Here is a 24,377-nt window from a genome sequence, read left to right on the forward strand (position 1 = left end):
AGTCCATGATGTCAGGCGTACTGGCGGCGGTGGTAACCATGACAACCTGGACTCATTCAGACATGTGGAGTAACCATGGCGACCTGATGTGACCCTCGCTCACATGGAGACTCTATCTCTGCTCACACAGAAACACTGAGGAGCCAGACCCCCACAACCCGAACCCAACGCAGAGGGGTTCAGTGGACGTGGTCTGGAAGGTGTGCAGGTGGGTCAGAGTGTCCTCTGAGGACACCTCATAGAAGGACAGAATCCCAGTGGGACGGTCCACATACACTGCTACTCTGTAGACCCCGTCCTCCCAGTCCTCACGGTCAGCATCCACTGCTGCTCTGATGGAGCGTCTAGAGGGACCGACAGGGAGGACAGTCAGCTCCCTATTGTGTGCGACATAGTAACTGACACGAGCACACTTCAGACTCCATGACATGCCATTCCATCCAAGCCCACAGTCAGGACCATCTCCTTTCCTGCCGATTGCTCTGTCAGTCCCTGCTATATGAACCCCTCCACTGCACTCTACCTCAGAGTAGCAGCGTTCGCTCACACTCTCTGCACTCAGAACCTGATGACATCCATCGAACCTCTCTGTATGGTCAGGATACCGATGACGTTGTCCCTCCACCAGTGTGACCTTCCTGTTGTCCTCAGACAGAGTGAGGTCACGGTGTGCTGTGTTTGTGTCCAGTGAGAGACGCTGGGAATCTGATGAGAAAACACACAGTAACCATTAAGTACATCATTCACTGACACACACACACACACGCACGCACGTGCGCACACACACACACACACATGTGCGCACAAGCACACACGCGCACACACACACACCCGCATGCACCCACACACACCCGCATGCGTGCGCACACACGCGCGTGAGCAAACACACAAACACATTTGCGTTTGCGTTTTTTAGACCCCAGTCTCTTACACGCACGCACACACACTGGTGCACACACTGGCGCACACACAGGCGCACACACACACACACACACACACACACACACACACACACACACACACACACACACACACACACACACACACACACACACACACACACACACACACACACACACACACACACACACACACACACACACACACACACACACACACACACACACACACACACACACACACACACACACACACACACACGTCATAAACAAATGTGATGAGGTCAGCACATTTTGGGCAAGTGGCTATTTGACATGTCACATGCTACTTCATGGCTCCACCCCCCCCCCCCCCCATCTGAAAATATGTTGTTCCAGTGAACCCCCCCCCTCAAAGATTTGAGGCACATTTTCACGATTTTTCTAAAATAGCAGATCTACAAGCTCATAGCGCTATGAGCTTGTAGATCTGCTATTTTTCAATAGCTAAAGTATAACAATGCTTTAAAACACCAAAAGGGGTTCCCGCCCAGAATGGGTTAAAACATAATGGAAGTTTGACATCTTTGACATCTTTGCCTGCCATAGGATGTTAACGGTCACAAGAAACCCCTATAAAAAAGCCCAATACTTTCAGCCGGTCAGCAAGTGGATTCATGAATGTATGAATATAGACAATATTTTAGGCCAATAAAAAAGACTATATTCCCACCCGTCAACCTCGACTGCCGGACTACTAGACAAGGAGGTTAAATGGGAGGCTATTGTGCAGTCAAAGTTACCAATACAAGCTAGTTAATTCAGCATTATTTTATTGAGCGGTCAGGCCGGTATGGTAGGCCTCAGGCCTAGCAATATAGGCCTCAGGCCTACCATATCTGGCCCACGTTCAAATATGTGAGTGAGAACATGTGAGTGAGTGTTTCTGTCATTCTGATCTCCAACATATTTCTATTGACTGGCTTTATCTCTCAGCCAAGGCTGTAGTTGTCTGCAACGTGTCACTAAGGAGTATGAAATCCTTGTTTGACCAACACGCACACGCCTGAAGATGCACTGTGTGCGCGCCAGACTGCGTGCTTGACAAACTACAATGTGAAAGCAAACCCAGCCAACAATGTTACAACTGCAGCCCTGAAGTCTACCAAACTATACAGTAGGTGTTAAAAAAACTCTGTATAAGATGTCAATAGTGAGAGATACTCACGTCCTTGAATGAGATGAGGATTGAACCGATCTTCTCCACCATGTTTCACTCTGTAGGAAGTAGAACAACAATGCATCAATGTCTGACTGTCTAACACAACGTCTCCACTAGCTGACAGACACTACAGTGTTTCACTCTGTAGGAAGTAGAACAACAATGCATCAATGTCTGACTGTCTAACACAACGTCTCCACTATAGCTGACACTACAGTGTTTCACTCTGTAGGAAGTAGAACAACAATGCATCAATCATCACATGTCTGAAACTAGTAAAATTGTGGTGATGCCCCACAAACATTACCCACACATAGTAAAGGGTTCTGCTGTAAACCGGGCCCCACAACAGGGTCTACTCACTTGAGATTCTCCAGCCCAGCAGAGAGCAGCATCTTCATTCCTGACTCATTCACCATGTTGAGACTCACGTCCAATTCTCTCAGATGGAGGGAGGGATTAGAAGTTAGAGCTGAGGCCAGAACTTCACAGCATCTCTCTGTCAAGAAGCAGTTCTCCAGTCTAAATGAAGAATACATGTTGAATTATTGCATGTGAATCATATTGAATGTGGATAACAATGGCATGTTGTAAGCGACCACTTGAATTTTTGGAAAAGGGGGGCATGAAGGAAAATAGGGGAGGGTGATGCCTTTCTAATTGTAGTCAGAGGGAGGGTGAGCTAATAGTATTTAGAGTCTAAGGGAGGGTGAGCTAATAGTATTTAGAGTCTAAGGGAGGGTGAGCTAATAGTATTTAGAGTCTAAGGGATGGTGAGCTAATAGTATTTAGAGTCTAAGGGAGGGTGAGCTAATAGTATTTAGAGTCTAAGGGAGGGTGAGCTAATAGTATTTAGAGTCTAAGGGAGGGTGAGCTAATAGTATTTAGAGTCCAAAGGACGGTGATCCAATTCTGATAATAAAATAGTCTGGGTTTTTATATATACATGTTTTACTGCAGCTTTTTAAAATTCAGTCGAACTTTGTCTAATAATACCCCTCTGTTGCTTTCACTTGCAGAACACACACACACACACACACACACACACACACACACACACACACACACACACACACACACACACACACACACACACACACACACACACACACACACACACACACACACACACACACACACACACACACACACACACACACAGTCGAGTCTACAAGTCCGTCCGTCTTTCTCTCTCTACTCTGCCGATGTGAACGTAAATAAAAGCCTGTCTACTGAAGGATAGTCTGTCTCAGTCCCTCATATCTCTGGACACTTTCTTCATACTGAGCAAGCACAGAAACGCTATTGGCCCATTTTGGACTGAGGTCGATTAAAAAAAGGCTTCTAAATCCTAACATTATTCTGAAAAACCCATGTTTCTATGTCAGTGGTGCTCAACCTTTTTCATGTCAAGGACCCCCAGAATTATCTCTATTGGGCCACGGACCCCCATCTGAAAATATGTAGTTCCAGGGACCCCCCCAGAAGCAAATATTTTAGTTAAAAATGTTTGCTCTGAAATATATATTCAATGATTTGCGCCACATTTTAACGATTTTTCAAAAATAGCAGACCTACAAGCTCATAACGCGCCACTCGGTGGCGCGCTATGAGCTTGTAGATCTGCTATTTTTCAATAGCTAAAGTATGACATAATGCTTAGTTAAAACACCAAAAGCGGTACCCGCCCAAAATGTGTTAATTATAAAGTAAGCTGTGCTACTACGCTTTCATATTTATGGAGTATACGGTTGTCTACGCACATACTGTATGTGTAGTTAGCACCATTAGGTACCGTTAGCCTCGCTACTTTTATAAACGTAGATAGCAGCGAAAAAGTTAATATAAATATTCAAAACTCGTGGATGACACTGACAACATAACACATTGAACCACTCAGAGGTGTTTAGGTTTTAAATGTGGTATCTCAGCATAAAGACTACATACATTAGTCACTGTATCTTATCAATATTATGGTCAGTGTGAGTTACCATGATATTAACCTCATCCACACTCTTCAAATACTACCACCATCATAACTACATCATAATCACTTACTATAACAGAACTTTACTTAACCAAATACAAATAAAAATGTTAAATTAATCTGACCTGAGAGTCTCCAGACAACAGTTTGGGCTCTTCAGTGCAGCACAGATGAGATCCAGTCCAGAATCCTTCAAGACGTTTCCACTCAGGTCCAGTTCTCTCAAATGGGACGGATTGGAGCTGAGAGCTGAAGCCACAACTTCAACGTCTTCCTCTCTGAGGTCACAGTCAACAAGTCTGTAATTACAGATTAAATGTAAAATCAGAGATGATCAAAACAGAACAGACCATGTTCACTGTCAAGGAGGTTCCCTGTGGTGCTGACTAAAATGTGTGTGTGTTTGGATACTTTTCCAACTAAGCAAATAGCGGCAGTGAGTAACACATATTTAATTTAAATGTGCTCACAACTTTCCACTGTTGTGCGAACGTAAATAAAAGCCTGTCTACTGAAGGATAGTCTGTCTCAGTCCCTCATATCTCTGGACACTTTCTTCATACTGAGCAAGCACAGAAACGCTATTTGCCCATTTTGGACTGAGGTCGATTAAAAAAGGCTTCTAAATCCTAACATTATTCTGAAAAACCCATGTTTCCATGTCAGTGGTGCTCAACCTTTTTCATGTCAAGGACCCCCAGAATTCTCTCTATTGGGCCACGGACCCCCATCTGAAAATATGTAGTTCCAGGGACCCCCCAGAAGCAAATATTTTAGTTAAAAATGTTTGCTCTGAAATATATATTCAATGATTTGCGCCACATTTTAACGATTTTTCAAAAATAGCAGACCTACAGTACAAGCTTGTAGCACGCCACTCGGTGGCGCGCTATGAGCTTGTAGATCTGCTATTTTTCAATAGCTAAATTATAACATAATGTTTAACCCATTTAGGCCTGACGTCGAAATAATAAAAAAGTATTCTGAAAAAATATATATTTAAAGATCTGTGTTGCATTTTCATGATTTTTCAAAAATAGCAGACCTACAAGCTCGTAGCGCTTGTAGTGTGAGTTACCATGATATTAACCTCATCCACACTCTTCAAATACTACCACCATCTCTACATTATAATCACTTACTATAACAGAACTTTACTTAACCAAATCAAAATAAAAATGTTAAATGAATCTGACCTGAGAGTCTCCAGACAACAGTTTGGGCTCTTCAGTGCAGCACAGATGAGATCCAGTCCAGAATCCTTCAAGACGTTTCCACTCAGGTCCAGTTCTCTCAAATGGGACGGATTGGAGCTGAGAGCTGAAGCCACAACTTCAACGTCTTCCTCTCTGAGGTCACAGTCAACAAGTCTGTAATTACAGATTAAATGTAAAATCAGAGATGATCAAAACAGAACAGACCATGTTCACTGTCAAGGAGGTTCAATGTGGTGCTGTCTGAAATGTGTGTGTGTTTGGATACTTTTCTAACTAAGCAAATAGCGGCAGTGAGTAACACATATTTAATTTAAATGTGCTCACAACTTTCCACTGTTGTCATTTGATTGTAAAACAAACATTAAATAATGAAAACGATCCCAACTCGCTGCTGTTGTTCCACTCTATGGCAGTGAAGTAAAGAAATGTTCTGTCAACAGATGAACAGTCTGTACGACCGCATGCCATGGCAAAATCACCCTGATGTCACTAAATCATACTATCATCATATCATACTATAATTCAGTCAATGTCTGAATGTGTGTCTATGTGTCACTGTGACTGCCGTATCTCCTCACCGCCTGCACCAATCGCTCCCACTTTTCACACAGGCATTGACCATAATATGTTTTTCCAATTTAACAAATTATGAATTAATAATTAATTTATTAGTGCACTCTGTCGAGTGCATACTTGCTTGTTGCACACTAGTAGGCCATAAATGGCCAACTAGTGCGCAAGCAGAGCGCGCAAGTACTTTCGACCACTGTAAACTGTCAAATCTCAGTATATATGTGAAGGAACGTTTGAAATGTATAATTATTAGGTGTAACTATTTGCTACCTACCTACTTTATGCATATACACACCTAGTATTATTAACTCTTTGAGGGTTTCAAGTCAAATCCCATTTGTTGTTAGACTTATCTATGGGAGAAATGCGTTTTTGAATGATTTATTGAAAATTCTCTGTTGTGACTGTGCGACAATAAAAGACCTTCAGAGAAAGCTTGACTTGTCTGCTTCCAGGAAAAAAATGAACTGAGTTGATACAATGTTTAGTTTTTGTGGAAGCCATTTAAAAGAGCCTGCATTTCCCCCCGTTTAGTGTTTCTAGCACAACAAAAAAAGATATGGCTGTTTTAAGTTTTATTTTCCTAACAACTTTTTTTCTACAGGGAGTACATACCTATGACATATCTCATTTTAAAGGGTGAGTTGTCTAGTTCAATAATAAAAAAATAAAAAGTTTCCCACATGTACCACTGTAGATATTTTGCCATCTATCTATCTAAATAGCATGGTCAGTCATGACCAAACTGGCCATTCCAGCTAAAACTGCCTACTGCCCCCTACTGGAACAAGATAGAAACTCAAAGTTCTCTTTTCATGAAACTAGACATTCTAACGAACATTTTGATATATACCATGTTTACATAGTCTTACCAGTACCCTAGTCTATTCATTCATGCATCTCAAAAACCTGTTATGAAGAAACACAGTTTTGATAAAAAACACATCCAATGACATTGTTTTGATGACTTGGTGCCTATGATATGTATAAAATATAGACTTGAATGTATACTGTATTATATTAAAAATATTAACCTCATCCACACTCTTCAAATACTACCACCATCATAACTACATTATAATCACTTACTATAACAGAACTTTACTTAACCAAATACAAATAAAAATGTTAAATGAATCTGACCTGAGAGTCTCCAGACAACAGTTTGGGCTCTTCAGTGCAGCACAGATGAGATCCAGTCCAGAATCCTTCAAGCCGTTTCCACTCAGGTCCAGTTCTCTCAAATGGGACGGATTGGAGCTGAGAGCTGAAGCCACAACTTTAGAGCGTCTCATTGACAAGGAGCAGTTCTCCAGTCTAAATGAAGAATACAACCAGATGGAGAGAGACAGAGAGAGAGAGAGAGAGAGAGAGAGAGAGAGAGAGAGAGAGAGAGAGAGAGAGAGAGAGAGAGAGAGAGAGAGAGAGAGAGACAGAGAGACAGAGAGACAGAGAGACAGAGACAGAGACAGAGAGAGAGAGAGAGACAGAGAGAGAGAGACAGAGAGAGACAGAGACAGAGACAGAGAGAGAGAGAGAGAGAGAGAGACAGAGAGACAGAGAGACAGAGAGACAGAGAGAGAGAAGGGGGGGGAGGGGGTGATTAAAACCAATAAAATACATATTACTCGATAGATAATAATACCCCTCTGTTGCTTTCACTTGTAGAACGAACACACACACACACACACACACACACACACACACACACAAGTCCGTCCGTCTTTCTCTCTCTACTCTGCCGATGCGAACGTAAATAAAAGTCGGTCTACTGAAGGATAGTCTGTCTCAGTCCCTCATATCTCTGGACACTTTCTTCATACTGAGCAAGCACAGAAACGCTATTGGCCCATTTTGGACTGAGGTCGATTAAAAAAGGCTTCTAAATCCTAACATTATTCTGAAAAACCCATGTTTCTATGTCAGTGGTGCTCAACCTTTTTCATGTCAAGGACCCCCAGAATTATCTCTATTGGGCCACGGACCTAGCCTGGTTAATAAACCAGACCGAATCAGCCGTTGGCAAAAATAAATTGCCTGCCGGCGGATTACGGTCTGGAGAGGCTCAATTGTACGCCCATTTCCTACACCAGAGAAATGGGGCGGCCAATCGGGACACGGTATGGAATATGGGCAGGCTTTGGTACAGTGACTTTCAATGCTTGAGACCTTTGACTGACAGTAGCTCTGACCAATTGCGTCAAAGAGAAAATGTTTCAACCCGCTCCCCTGGAAATGAAATCCAAACTGAGCCTCCCCAGACTAATATCCCGCGGTCCGTGCGATATTAGTCTGGTTTATTAACCAGGCTACCACGGACCCCCATCTGAAAATATGTAGTTCCAGGGACCCCCCAGAAGAAATATGTAGTTCCAGGGACCCCCCAGAAGCAAATATTTTAGTTAAAAATGTTCGCTCTGAAATATATATTCAATGATTTGCGCCACATTTTAACGATTTTTCAAAAATAGCAGACCTACAAGCTCGTAGCGCGCCACTCGGTGGCAAGCTATGAGCTTGTAGATCTGCTATTTTTCAATAGCTAAAGTATAACATAATGCTTAGTTAAAACACCAAAAGCAGTTCCCGCCCAAAATGGGTTAAAACACCAAAAGAGGTTCCTGCCCAAAATGGGTTAAAACACCAAAAGAGGTTCTCGCCCAAAATGTGTTAATTATAAAGTAAGCTGTGCTACTACGCTTTCATATTTATGGAGTATACGGTTGTCTACGCACATACTGTACGTGTAGTTAGCACCATTAGGCACCGTTAGCCTCGCTACTTTTATAAACGTAGATAGCAGCAGAATAGTTAATATAAATATAATTCAAATTAGGGGATGACACATTGAACCACTCAGAGGTGTTTATGTTTTAAATGTGGTATCTCAGCATAAAGACTACATACATTAGTCACTGTATCTTATCAATATTATGGTCAGTGTGAGTTACCATGATATTAACCTCATCCACACTCTTCAAATACTACCACCATCATAACTACATTATAATCACTTACTATAACAGAACTTTACTTAACCAAATCAAAATAAAAATGTTAAATGAATCTGACCTGAGAGTCTCCAGACAACAGTTTGGGCTCTTCAGTGCAGCACAGATGAGATCCAGTGCAGAATCCTTCAAGACGTTTCCACTCAGGTCCAGTTCTCTCAAATGGGACGGATTGGAGCTGAGAGCTGAAGCCACAACTTCAACGTCTTCCTCTCTGAGGTCACAGTCAACAAGTCTGTAATTACAGATTAAATGTAAAATCAGAGATGATCAAAACAGAACAGACCATGTTCACTGTCAAGGAGGTTCCCTGTGGTGCTGACTAAAATGTGTGTGTGTTTGGATACTTTTCTAACTAAGCAAATAGCGGCAGTGAGTAACACATATTTAATTTAAATGTGCTCACAACTTTCCACTGTTGTCATTTGATTGTAAAACAAACATTAAATAATGAAAACGATCCCAACTCGCTGCTGTTGTTCCACTCTATGGCAGTGAAGTAAAGAAATGTTCTGTCAACAGATGAACAGTCTGTACGACCGCATGCCATGGCAAAATCACCCTGATGTCACTAAATCATACTATCATCATATCATACTATAATTGTCAATGTCTGAATGTGTGTCTCTGTGTCACTGTGACTGCCGTATCTCCTCACCGCCTGCACCAATCGCTCCCACTTTTCACACAGGCATTGACCATAATATGTTTTTCCAATTTAACAAATTATGAATTAATAATGAATTTATTAGTGCACTCTGTCGAGTGCATACTTGCTTGTATACAGTGCATACACTAGTAGGCCATAAATGGCCAACTAGTGCGCAAGCAGAGCGCGCAAGTACTTTCGACCGCTGTAAACGGTCAAATCTCAGTATATCTGTGAAGGAACGTTTGAAATGTATAATTATTAGGGGTAACTATTTGCTACCTACCTACTTTATGCATATAAACACCTAGTATTATTAAGTATGGTTCAAGTTTCTATCTATATAAGAAATACAGTTTTATCGATGTAGATGTATTCTAGATCCCTTTTTAGTTTTTCAAAGAAAAATAAATCATTGATATGTGATGAAAAAAGGTATATAAACTGAATTTAAATATATTATACAGTATAATTATTTTATTATTTATTGTAAATTGTCAATTGTTTTAAATGTATTTCATCTTGGATTATAGTGATATTAATACTAAATCATGATCAGAGTAATATGTGTCTCTAACTTCAATTTCTGTAATAATACTTTCACATTTGTTAAAATGTACATGATCTACAATACTTCCGTAATCTGTAGTTGGATTTGCATTTAATTGTTTAAAGCCTAATCTTGACATGAAGGTCTTTATACTTCTATCTTTCTCAGTATAATGGTCTTCATTGAAATCTCTTATTATCATAATTGCAGACGTTGGTGATGATGGATACTTTACCATGTTTTCGAGAAATGTGTTTAACTTCAAAAGGTCTGTTTTAGGTGATCTGTACATAAGAATGATATATAGATCTTTACCTTTTACATGTATACATACGTGTTCTACTCTTTCTAATATCCTAATTTTATTTTGAATTATTTCAATGGAAATATCTTCTTTTATAGCAAACATAACTCCCCCACCTATATCATATTCTCTGTCATTCCTGATTGTATTGTAATTCGTGTTCATTGTAATGTAAAGTAATGTTATTATTTTTCTTTAAGTGTGTTTCAGTAAAAGCTATTAGATTCAACATTTCGAGTTGGGAATCTGAGTTTATATCTTCTAAATGTGTTAGATAAACTCTGACGTTCAACAATCCAATTTTTAATGAATGTTTTATTGGTAATTGAATTATCTTCCGTATATTTGGATTTTCTAGAGGTGATTGTCGTAATCGTATCATTTCTCTCTCTACATTTTTATCCACTTTGATCTTTTTAGGATTAAAGTCAAGTATATATAGATCTCTTATCCTTTTCACTCTACTGAATGCTACATAGGCTTGTCCCGGGTTAAAATGTGAGCCCTTCATAGATACGACAATCTCTTGTATAGTTAAACCTTGAACCTTATGAATAGTTAATCCCCAAGCTAATGTCAACGGGAATTGAAACCTATTTGTTGATCCTGTTCTTCTGCCTCCATGGAAAATGATAGCTTCATGTCTGTAGATTGGAACTGCTTCTGGGTAATCTTTATAGTTACTATTAGACTTTGCATTAAGACCAACATCTTTGTCTTGGAATCTAACGAGTATTACTGTAACATAGGTGCCGTTTTTCTTAAAGTCAATATACTCAACAAATCCTCTGATACCGTTGACTAATCCATCAGATACCATTACATTAGTAGTCAACATCACTTGTGAAACAATTGCTATACTGAGAGTAGTTGGTAAACCTCCTGTTTGTGATAGTTTCCTTTTTGTGCAATGCAGATCAAATAGTCGTGTATCTTTATCTTTTCTACTATCTTCTGCCTTTATATGACAAATAGTAATATTCAATTTATCAAGTTTGTACTTATTGTGTTCATCGACAGATGTATTCTCTGCAAAGACATGAAGTGCATCTTCTGGGTAATTATCATCATTAGGATTTATTTCTCTTGATTGTAACTGTTGGATATTCTCATTTGTTATTTCTCCTTCTCATTTGTTATTTCTCCTTCTCTGACTAGATTCAACATTACAGCAAAGTTCATATCATCTTTCTGTCGCATTACTTCATTAAGTTCCAACAATTTAAATGAATCCCATCCATTACCACATATATTAGCCATTGCATTACTTGTACCTTGAAAGATGTATTTTTGCATTACTGGTGGTAATTGGAATAGATCTCCAACGGCTAAAATAGATACATTGCCAAACGGTTCTTGTACCTTTGAGCCATTTTCAATAACATTTGTGCCTTTAATTTGACTCAATCGTTTGTGTACTTGGAGAAAAATGTCTGCACCAATCATAGAAATTTCATCTATAATTAATAATTGCAGATTTTGTAAGGAATTTTCTAGTAATGCTTCCTTTTCTTGATTCAGTGGTAAGAAAGTATTTCCAAATCTGGATGATTTTAAAGATAAAGCTGAATGGAGTGTCACACCTCTAATATTAAAAGCTGCTATTCCCGTCGATGCCGTAATCATAGAAATAGTTTCATCAGGTTTTATGTAGTTAACTGATTTGAATAATCTCATGCAGTCGTAATGGATCAGTTTAATAAGATGACTCTTTCCTACCCCACCTGATCCACTAAGGAAGATATGATATGGGACAGATTTCTTTCCTTCCTTTAAATCAAGAACTGTATTTTTACACCATTGACGATGGAAATCCATTAGTTGTTTTTGTTTCTGGTTCTGGTTCAATATTCTTGATGAGATAATATATCTCTCTTAACTTCTTGTTTGTAAAGATCCCCTGTGTAGTTTATTTGATTCTGTATTAGCATCCAGGTCCTCTTGACTTATTTCTCGTTCCGTCTCTTCATCCTCCTTTCGTATAAGTATTTCTTGATTTCTTCGTGTTCCATACAAGGAGCAATATTTTCCCAAGCATGTTCCGGTGGACCATTAGTTTCAAGGTTCCTTATAGCTGCATCTATTGCTTCTGGATTTATACTGTATTTCTTCTAATTTTTGAAAATGACATCAATCTTGGCATTATAATGGTTTTCATAATTAATGTATACACTTATTAGATCATCTTCTTCGTTTCGCCAGGGTAAATACAACATTAACTCAGCACGGAAGTGTTTTTCCTTCTCTGTTTCTTTATTGTATTTATGAAACCGAATGACAGCTTCTTTACATCGTTTGTACATAATACCGAGTCCATGTTTTAGAATTATGAAATAATTCCTTTGAGTTTCTTCCTTTTTTTCAATTTCTATTTTCTACATCTTCTATTATGTCATTGTTATTCGTTTTTCTATTGTAATTAGCAACACATTCGATGATAGAACTATATACTTATACTTAGATATATACTTAGTTTTTGCACACTGTCAATACTAACGTTAAGCTTTATGGTCAACTCTTTGACAGTATCGTTACTTTTATACACCCCAGAAACATAATGTTGTATTACTTACGTCATCATTGAGAGCAGTTATACATATACTATATAGAGTATGTAGTTGTAAGTTGATTAGCGGTATACTGTGGTTACTTTGCGCCAAAAACCGTGACAGCCAACCCGCCATTTGATGCGTATGCAAATAAAACAGCAGATTTGTGCCTGATTTGCTGGGACCAGATTACACAAATGACCATATTTCTTACATCATCATTGAGAGCTAGTCATACATATACACACCACGTACTCTGGTCCCAGCAGATCAGGCACAATTTGCTATTTTATTTTACTGATTATGTATATAGTATACGTATGACTGGCTCTAAATGATGACGTAAGACATACGTATACATATACATATACTATATAGAGTATGTAGTTGTAAGTTGATTAGCGGTATACTGTGGTTACTTTGTGCCAAAAACCGCGACAGCCACCCGCCATTTTATGCGTATGCCAATAAAACAGCAAATCTGTGCCTGGTGTTACGTGCCACGTAGGTAGGGTTCTCTGTAGGGTCTCTGTATTCCTCCCCTGTCCCTCCTTCCCTCTCCCCTCTGCCTCTCATTCTCTACAGATCCATAACCACCAATGTGAATCCAGCAGCCCTCATTGGCCAGCCGTTGATTCCCTGGCTCCGCCTTCGACCAATCACACACACCTGTGCCCTATTCACACTTTTCCCCGCCAACGCACTGGGGACAGAGTCGTGTGTGCGGCCCATCCGGTGGGATGCTACCACGGATGTAGCGTCACACTGTTTACACTTTACACGCTTGCATGGCCAGACTGTCGCCTCCCACTGTCCCACCCACATTCACAATAACAAATAGTAAACAACACTGACATTCATTGATTGATTGATTTAGGTACATTTCACATGAAACCTAGGGTGGCCAGACACTCAGCACATAACGATAAGACGTACAGGTCTGACCACCTCTTAAATGCAAAAAGCACTGTTTGATTTTACACTTGAGCGGCTCTGAGAGGCTGCTGTAGTGTTGCCATGTCTGTTTATTATAAGCGGCTTCTTTTTCTGTAAAGTTGCTTGTAAATATTGGTAGTTGTACTAGTTGCTTTTTTTGTTTCTAAAATGGTTATTTGGGCTTTTCTCCCAATGTTGTTTAAACCAGTGATCCTCACACAGCACATTCCCATGTCAAGGATCCCCAGATGAATGCATTTGCCCAACTAAGGACGGCTAATCCAAAAATGTAATTATTTTTTTCCAAGATTACTTTTGAAAATAGCAGATCTATACCAGCTCACAATGCATCACATTCATTCATTAAAACTATGAACTCTGACTGCAGGGGGATATATAATGATCATTATAACAATGTGCAAGAAAATATTTAAAAATAAGGAGGAACTTATAACCACTATATTTGTATTTGACAATCAAATTGACAATCAAAATATGTTTTTTATTTTATTGTGGTGTCATTAAAATTAATCTGGATATGGCAGACTCACTATCTAGAAAATAAAAACATGGCACTTTATTTAAAATAGGTTACAGACCCCTGTTATATGCGCTTCTTTTGGGATTATTTTTATATACCTATTTACTTGTTTCTATGAGACATGGCAACAGCGCTCTTCACTTTTGCTTTCTTAATAAAATGTTGAGATTAGAAACGGCCATAATTCTTTCATTTCTCAACCTTTCAAAAAAATAAAAACATCTCCATAATCCTTGGGAAGTTTGCTTTCATACGCTGTATCACACCAGATTCAAGTCTTCTTCAATAAAATGCTACGAGCGAAGACTATATACCATCGGGGCCACAGCATTACAGCACGCATTCAACTCATTGACTCATGACTCATGACTCATGACTCATGAATAAAATATAATAAACGTTATTTTCCCATGTGCTTGTGCAGAGATAGATTAAAAAAACAAATATGCCGAAAAGAAAGACTTCATTTAATGAGGAATGGATCAATGAACTAGAGTTCATAAAGAAAAGTCGGATTGACAGTTTCCATGCATTTTGCACTTTGTGTAGAACGGATATTGACATCAGCAGCAAAGGTAAAGGCTCCATTGAACGGCATGCACTGACAGATAAACACAAGGCAAATGTGAAGAGTGCAGGAGCATCAAGCCTTTCAGTATTTTACCACCCTAACACCTATTGAGAACAGACTAACAGCAGCCGGGAATGTGGGATGGGGTGGGAGGGAAGCCTCTCCCCCGTGGGGGCGAGGCTTCCCTCCTCGTCACCTCCCGCGACCCCTCCCCGTGTGCAACCGGAACTGCCGCACACACAATCGCAATGCATTATGGGCTGTATGAAAAGTGTGAATAAAAGGGCTGTGTTGGGCTCATTGCAGGAGCTCTCCCTTCAACAACAGCAGTCTTTGTTTGTAGACCACAGACCTGTTCTTATTGTTCTGCTACCAATGTCTAGCGCATATGCCCTGCCTTGGGATAGGTAAGATGGGGGCCTCTTTACATAGACCACACGTAGGCAGAACCTATGTTAAACCACACTAGGTAAGGGATGGTTGCCACTTTTGTATTTATCCTCATTGGACAGTGTAGTTAGGCAGGCTTTTGTTTTCTTGTCAGTCAGTTAGACAGCATTGTGTTCACCTTAGCTGCTTAGTTTATTATTTTGGCAACATCCGTGTCCCCTGGCAGTGGCATACTTTTGTTTTGAACTCTCTGAACTATTTGTAAAACTTGTACATATTCACTTGCTTTAACAACACTAAAATGCCATAAGGTAATTTTTGCCTCGAACCTTGTGTTTGTCTCCATTTATTTGCACCTTTTAAATGCTTGGTATCCCATACAAATTATGTTGTGTTACTCTAGCCTCTAGACTCCGCTAACATAAGGGTTTCGTAACACTGGTTTGCTGGGACCAGATTACACAAATGACCATATTTCTTACATCATCATTGAGAGCTAGTCATACATATACACACCACGTACTCTGGTCCCAGCAGATCAGGCACAATTTGCTATTTTATTTTACTGATTATGTATATAGTATACGTATGACTAGCTCTAAATGATGACGTAAGACATATGGTCATTTATGTGATCTGGTCCCAGCAAACCAAGCACAGATTTGCTGTTTTATTGGCATACGCATACAATGGCGGGTGGCTGTCGCGATGAACGACGACCGGGCGAAATTATTACTTGCGCGCTCTGCTTTTGCAAGTAATTAAAAATGCAAAAACGCACCCAGGGAGCAGTACCCCCCGCGGCCACAAGGGGGGGGGGATATCTCACAACGGGTAAGGGCTAGTATATATATAAAGGGGGGGGGGGTCTCTCTCTCTCTCTCTCTCTCTCTCTCTGAATGAAGTATATAGTGATCTAACATGTTAACATCCACACTACTAACCTGGCTGATTTGCAGTTATTCACAGCTGGGATCAGTCTCTGTCGCCCCTCCTTTGATGTGTTGTATTTCTGCAGGTCCAACTCCTCCAGAACCTCCTCTGACATCATCAGCATGGAGGACAGAGCTGAACACTGGGGCACAGAGAGTTCTTTCCCTGAGCTGTTCTCTGACTCCAGGTACTGTTGGATCCCCCGACTGACTGACGGGTCGTTCATCTCCATCAGACAGTGGAAGATGTTGATACATCTGTCAGGAGAGGCATGGCGATCATTCATCTCCTTCAGGTTGTCGATGACTCTCTGGATCTCCTCTGGACTGTTCTCTGTCTTACCCAGCAGACCTCCTAACAGACTCTGGTTGGACTGCAGTGAGAGACCATGAAGGAAGCGGACAAAGAGGTCCAGGCGACCACTCTCACTCTGCAGGGTTTTCTTCATAGCAGCCTTCAGGAAGTCAGACAGGGAACTGTCACTGTTGAAACGGCTGTCTATCAGGAATGCTTTCAGGACCTCAATGTTCTTGTTTCTCTTTGTGAACATTTGCCTCTTGTTCCTCTGTGTGAAACAGTGGGACAGGTAGACTGCAGCCAGAAACTCCTGGAAGCTCAGATGAATGAAGCAGTAGACCGTTTTGTGGAAGAACACATCGTCTTCTTTGAAGAAGGTTGTGCAAAAGCCCAGGTTTTTCAAGTCCTTGTTCACATCAAGACCACACGCCTTCAGGTCCTCCTTATAGAAAATGATGTTGCCTTTGACCAGTTGGTGAAACGCCAGCTTGCCCAGCTTCAGAAGAACTTTCCCTGCATACTTTATGAGCTTCTCTTGGTCTTCATCGTTTAGTGAAGGATCCTTCATCTTCTCCCGCAGTGTCTCACCCATCAGGAAGTGGCAGAACAGCTCAACCAGGGTTTTGGGCAGCCTGAATGTCGTCCCCATGTTCTTCACCATGTTCTTCACAACGGTAGCAAGGATCCAACAGAAGACTGGGATTTCACACATGGTGAGGAGCATCTTTGATTCTTTGATCTGTGAGAGGATTGAGCTGGCCTGGGTCTCATCACTGAACGTCTTCTCGAAGAAATCCTTCTTCTGGTCATCTCTGATGAACCCTCGTACTTCTGTCATCCTGTTTACAAACTTCTTAGGGATCTGATTGGCTGCTACAGGTCGCGAGGTTATCCAGATGCGAGCAGAGGGGAGGAGCTCTCCCTTGATGAGGTTTAGAAGGAGATCTTCCACTGGGTAAGAGTTGTTGACATTCATGAGGCCAATTTCTTTGCTGAAATCAAACTTGAAATTATTTTCATCATAACCATCCAGAACAAACATGACTTTGAAGGGGCTGTTGCTGTAGTCTCCTGACTTCTGCAATTTAGTGAAGATAAGATTAAGAACGTCTTCCTCAATAAATCTGGTTTCCTTGATGCAGCGGTGAATTAGCTGTGCCAAAGTAAAGTTCTGTCCCTTGAGCATATTTAACTGGCGGAACTTGAGCGGGAACACGAGGTGTGGGTCTTGGGGGAAACATTTCTTGGCCCAGTCGAACATAAATTTGTGTACGAGGATCGTTTTCCCAATTCCTGCACAGCCAACGGTCAGCACTGTTCTTATGATTCGTCCAGAAAGGTCTTTGAACATCTGAACCAGTTGGATTTCCTCTCTTGCCTTCTTCATCTCCATCTGTCTGGCCTCATGATGGCTGTGGATGTCTGTTCGTTCGATGTCTACATTGTAGAGCGGAGCGAAGACGTTTTCAAACACGACCTCAGTCTGTGTGCCCAAATCTACACTCAGATAGGTGCTGTTCATGTTGCGTTGAAGCTGCTCTTCATAGTCAGTGATGTGACGATATCCAGGTGTTCTCTTCAACAGACCTGTAGCGAACAAAGCAATTCTATGTTTAACAGCCTTGTCTCCACACACACACACACACACACACACACACACACACACACACACACACACACACACACACACACACACACACACACACACACACACGGTGGGTGAAGAGACCATTTCCTTACCTCTCAGTTTGGCGGCCCTCTTCCTCCCTCGTCTTTCCTTCTCTTCTCCTGTCAAAGCTGAGATGTGAGACAGTGATTGGTCAGTGAGATGTGAGGCAGTGATTGGTCAGTGAGATGTGAGACAGTGATTGGTCACTGTTGTAAATAAATCTAGTTAAAAATAAATTAAAGACTCACGAGGTTTCTTGTTCCAGATTAAAGTTGCCAGTGCTACTGCGTACATGGAGAGAGTAATAATAAGCCCACGTCTTAACCTGCCTGGTGGTCCTTTAGGAGCTGAAAGACAGAAATATAAAACATAAATAGAAAAGAAAATCTCTGAACATTTTTTAATTCCCCTGCGAATGCTTCCTAGTAAAACAGGAAGTGAACAGATCCACGTCCTGGTTCCACCATCTAGCTCCACCCCCCTCATAGAGTTGTGGGAGGAGTTTCAAGTCAATCAGACAAACCGGAAGTAGGAATTATAGTTTCATGAAAGTGGAAGTCCGTAAGGCTTTCCACTTTAAAAAACAATAATTCCTACTAACCCACCCACCAGGTTTGGGACCTTTAGCATGCTGCAAACTGGAGTTATGGCTGTTTGAAGCCCAGCCAATAGGATTCAATAATGATAGTCCCCCTAGCAACCCCTCAAGGACCCCTTGGGGGTCCCCGAACCGCACTTTGATAACCACTGGCATGGCTGGCAAATGGAAGGAGAGATGGACAGAACCCCTGGGCAATGGGATTACATACATCCAGGCTATGGGATATAAAGTAAAAGCCAAAAATCTGAACTAACGCTTGCACACACACACACACACACACACACACACACACACACACACACACACACACACACACACACACACACACACACACACTAAACTATACGTACCTCTGTAAAGCGGGTTGTCTACAGCGTCGCTCTGCTCCACACTGAACCGGTTCTTTATCGCACAGGATATTCTTTTAGCTTTTCTCCCTTCCTCGTCGTCGCTGATCGTCACCGTCCGGGAGTCAGGCCCGATCCATTCCTCATCGTTGTAGATCCTGGTCTCGTTGGGTTTAGGTCGAGTCCATTTCTTACCGTGGAACCTCCATCGATAGACGACCACGCCCCACTCTGTGACGTCTCCCAATACGCTGCACTGCAGCGTGCAGCTGCTGGAGTTGGAGTCACATGGTGCCACGATGGATAGCTCTGGATGTGGGACTCTCTCTGTTGAGGAGACAGAATGAAGACATGAAGAATTAACCCATTCTGGGCCCTTTTGGTGTTTTAAACATTATGTTATAATTTAGCAATTGATAAATAGCAGGTCTACGAGCTTGTAGATCTGCTATTTTTGAAAAATCGAAGAACGACCGACATAGAAACATAGCTTTTTCAGAAAACTGTCAGGATGTAGAAGACATTTTTAGAATCTGATCTCAGGTCAGAATGGGTTAATGCAACACACATCTATTATGAGCACAAGCACATGCACATGCGCACATGCACACATGCACACTCGCACACGCACACACAAGCCGGGGCAACTGACTGAAGACGAGATGTTAACATGCCTCCTGCTGACCCTGAACTGACCTCATGCTTCCTTCTATGCATGAGGAGTCCAAAGCCCCTTCTTTTCACCCGACAGGAGAGGGAGTTTCCCCAGTTGGAAACGCAGCGCGTGGAAGGAACGCAAACACGTTATTCCTTTTTTCTTTTACTTACATTTTTATCCCACGATTTTGTAACCCAGTTTTTTCTTTTCACCCAGTGCCAATTATCTAATGTAATCCTGGGCGCTACACTTCCTCTGCCAACCTGGGGGGGCAGCGGACTGACCTCATGCCTCCTTCTATGCATGAGGAGTCCAAGCTGCTTCTTTTCACCTGACAGAGGGGAATTTCCCCGGCCGGACGTAGCGCGTGGAAGGGACTCGAACCCAGGACCTTCTAGCTGTGAGGCGACAACACTACCAACTGTGCCACCGTGCCCCCTCGAACACGTTATTCCAAGCAGTTATTCCTTTCCCCTCCATCAGGCGCCCCGGCTGGCCAGAGGGAGGCGGTATAGAGACCAGTTCCTTTCCCCTCCATCAGGCGCCCCGGCTGGCCAGAGGGAGGCAGTATAGAGACCAGTTCCTTTCCCCTCCATCAGGCGCCCAGCTGGCCAGAGGGAGGCGGTATAGAGACCAGTTCCTTTCCCCTCCATCAGGCGCTCCGGCTGGCCAGGGGGAGGCAGTATAGAGACCAGTTACTTTCCCCTCCATCAGGCCCCCCGGCTGGCCAGAGGGAGGCAGTATAGAGACCAGTTACTTTCCCCTCCATCAGGCGCCCCGGCTGGCCAGAGGGAGGCGGTATGAGCCGGATCTCGATGACATCTTTAGCCCAGCCCGATACTGCACCACATCAACATATCTACAGTTTCCGTTACAATTGAAATAAAGTATCCCCTCGCACTACCCCCCTCCCCCCCTGGAGGGAATCGACGCCCCTTTATTTCGTTGTTGTAGTTGGTAGCGTTTTTGGGGGCTTCTTTCTAAAGTGTAGGCCCCTAGTTGCTTATTTGGGCTTGTTTCTAAAGTGTAGTTGTTTATTTGGTCTTGTTTCTAAAGTGTAGTTGTTTATTTGGGCTTGTTCAGGCCGAGTACTTTACTGTACTGAGTAAGACTGTCCCATTCAGACACAGAAGTAGGCCTACAGGCCTGTGTCTGCATAAAAAAGGAAAAAACAAATACCTCATGCCACACAGTTGTTTCAGTTCATTTTAAGCTCTGTATAGGGAATCTAAATGTTTCTGTTGTTGTAGTTGCAGTGTCTGTTGTTGTAGTTGTAGTGTCTGTTGTTGTAGTTGTAGTGTCTGTTGTTGTAGTTGTAGTGTCTGTTGTATCAACATGTATAGGGAATCTAAATGTTCTGTTGTTGTAGTTGTAGTGTCTGTTGTAGTTTGGTAAAGACGTTGGGAAGCGACCGCGTCATCAACTAATCCATGCCCAGCTGTGCGTATGGGACGTAAAATACTGCCGTAACGCTTGTTTTGCGACACGACGATATAAACGACAGAACATTTTTCACGACAGACATTTTCTATCGTCTATACGATATATATCGTCATATCGCCCAGCCCCAACTGAATCTGGAGGAGTGATCTCCAAAAATGTGTTTTTCCAGTCGGCCTCCTGGTAGCGCTATAACAGGCGGTTCTGGATTTGGCATGGACCGGGTTAACTGACGGAGATTAGCTGGTAACAGACGGACGGACACACGGACGGAGTGCAAAACATAGTCTGGTCTCTCCCCATGCCTTCGGCCTGGTGGAGACAATGACGAGTCATACTTACTCATCTCTTTAAGCACGTAGACCTTGTGGTGAGGTCTTTCGTTGATCTCCACAGAATACAGCCCCATGTCTTCTACGGTCATGTTGTCGATGACCAGCCGTCCAGTGTGTGTGTCCAGTGTTGTGCGGTTTTGAAACGTCCCGTACAAATCCACACCAAAACCCAGTTCCCAGTCTGCTGCTAGGTTGGCTGTTAAATGACCACAAATCAAAGGTTATTGATACCTGCCTACAGTTTCTATCTGGTCATCGTAGCTTAGTAAAACATATAAAGTAAAACACTCTATGGCTCCGAGACATGGACACTTTCAAAGAAACTAGAGAAACGGTTGGATGGCACCTTTACACCCGCCTTCTAATGAGAGCACAAAATCTGTCTTGGAAGAGAAGAGCCACCCATCGACTGATCTAATATACGGTAACCTTCCCTGTGTTTCTCCCTCCCTCCCTCTCTCTCTCTCTACCTACCTCCGTGCTTCCACAGGATGAAGGTGACGTTCGGAACAGAGCGGATGTCTGGTTGCATTTCCACTCGGATGCCTCTGCCTCGTGGTGGAAGGTACGTCACCTCTTGGTCTGTGGAGAGACACGTAGGTCAGCCAAGTTGAAAAGTTAGTTATATTCAGTGGTTCCACTTTCACATTCAAATATCACTTATTTCTTTGAGGTTTAATGTTTGTCTTTAGTTCCATGTTTGTTTAGTAAACGCCGTTGACAATGAAGGGAAAATGTACGTCATAATGTAACTCATTACGTCGTATTGTCTCTTTATTGTTAATGTTTGCACCGTTTGTTTTACATCACCATTACATCACCTAATCAACATGAGTTAGACTTTAATATATTAGCGCCCCCCCCCCCCCCCCAGAAGCAAAAATGAGAGTTAAAAACGTTCGCTCTGAAAGAATATATATATTCAAACATTTGGGCCAAATTTTCACGATTTTTTTAAAATACCAGACATACAAGATCTGCTATTTTTCAATAGCTAAAGCATAACATAATGCCTAAAACACCGAAAGGGGTTCCCGCCCCAAAATGGGTTAAAACAAGCCCAACACTGGTGATGATTATGAACATTCAATCTTACCAACAAGGAGCTGGATCATACTGTAGTCTTACTGTACTGTAGTCATACTGTAATCTTACCAACAAGGAGCTGGATCATACTGTAGTCTTACTGTACTGTAGTCATACTGTAATCTTACCAACACGGAGCTGGATCGTACTGTTGCCCATGTATGGAACGAAACAGCGGTAGGTCCCTTCGTCCGAGAAGCTCACCCTGGTCAGCCTCATTGAGACGTCACCACGAGACAGCTTGTCATGGAGCAGGGACGTCCTCTGTTTGTACCACGGGTGCAGGTATCCACTCCTGGTACGTCCGTCTTGGAGAGTGCAAACGTCTTTTGGATCCAGGTCAGCTCTGGTCCAAAACACTGACCGTGTCTCCATGTCGACCGGAGGGTGAACGTGACACGGAAGGATCGCCTCGCCTCCCAGTCTGGCCAGCACAGGTTGAGAGGACCCGTTGACCTGGTGTTGTCCTAAAAACACAACACAGGTTGAGAGGACCCGTTGACCTGGTGTTGTCCTAAAAACACAACACAGGTTGAGAGGACCCGTTGACCTGCTGGAGTCCTAAAAACACAACACAGGTTGAGAGGACCCGTTGACCTGGGGCCTATTTCACGAAACTTGGATTAACTAATCCAGGATTTAGGCCAAAGCCAGGCTTTTTAAATCCTGATCTTTACAGCCTGGTTTATTCCGTTCCACTAAAGCCAAGCGAGGCTCAGAATTGGTGGATTTGGCGAGCCGGGATCAGCAAGCCTGGCTTAATAGACAGTCTGGCTTTTTGTCTCTAGACCCCTTATGTGGATCATAGATTTACTGATCCTTCTTCTTCATGCGGTATTATGGCAGTTTGCATCCTTAATAGTTGCATTACAGCCCCCTTCTGTATATCTCATTATCTTTACTAATCTATTCAAGACTTACTGATACAAGGACTTAAGCTTCTAAAATAAATACTGCTGCTGTAATTAAAGAGAGAACATACTCTCAATAGTGGATAGACTGAATGATTAACTACCCCAAAAATATAGTTTACATTTTACCACTACTATTAACTTAAAACAGAATTCTTAATATTGTAAGCATAATGATATTGTCGCATTGTGATATTTGGCCATAACTCCCTCCTCTGAGGGAGCTACCTTTGGGGAAGGGGGTCCGGGTCATGGTCCGGGTCATGGGTTCATGTAGCATGCCAAAGTTTGTGCTATTGCCATTGAGAATGCATTGGGCGTTTAAGTTAAATAACTCAGAAACTACAAAACATTTCAAAGTAAAAAGTTCCAGCATGTGTCTCCACAGTAAGCTGAAATTTACAAAGTGTGAATGGAGTTTCTAGGTGAAAGTGATTTTTTGAAGTGCCACTATCTGCCTATAAATGTCTCAAATTTGAAAGCACTATATTTCTAAAACTATGAAACATTTCAAAGATTCCTTTTCAGGCACACATGTCCACCGTAGGATGAACCTAAATAGGTTTGAATGGGGTTTCTAGGTGTAAGTAGTGGGTGAAACGTTACAATGGTAATATGTTGTAAAACAATGAGTAATGGTAATATTTAGTGGTTTTCACTTTTACAAATAATATAATATATATATATAATATATAATTCTTCTTAACCGTGCACTTGCACGA

The 24,377-nt window shown here is 41.9% G+C and overlaps 1 protein-coding gene across 1 annotated transcript; it reads right to left on the reverse strand.

Annotated features, from left to right (window-relative positions):
• Window positions 1-23,119, reverse strand: LOC310875081 (NACHT, LRR and PYD domains-containing protein 3-like; the record flags this gene model as incomplete). Its single annotated transcript, XM_083788134.1, has 11 exons — window positions 1-705; window positions 2,107-2,156; window positions 2,464-2,622; window positions 4,213-4,386; window positions 16,323-18,195; window positions 18,349-18,405; window positions 18,526-18,624; window positions 19,229-19,552; window positions 21,666-21,854; window positions 22,133-22,240; window positions 22,873-23,119. 11 exons carry the CDS (start codon window positions 23,117-23,119, stop codon window positions 113-115), a joined length of 3,873 nt encoding a protein of 1,290 aa, XP_083644260.1. The 3' UTR covers window positions 1-112.
• Between the last annotated feature and the right edge of the window lie 1,258 nt (window positions 23,120-24,377).

The sequence above is a fragment of the Protomyctophum parallelum genome, assembly GCF_964188405.1.
Source record: "Protomyctophum parallelum genome assembly, chromosome: 1".
Lineage (NCBI taxonomy): Eukaryota > Metazoa > Chordata > Actinopteri > Myctophiformes > Myctophidae > Protomyctophum > Protomyctophum parallelum.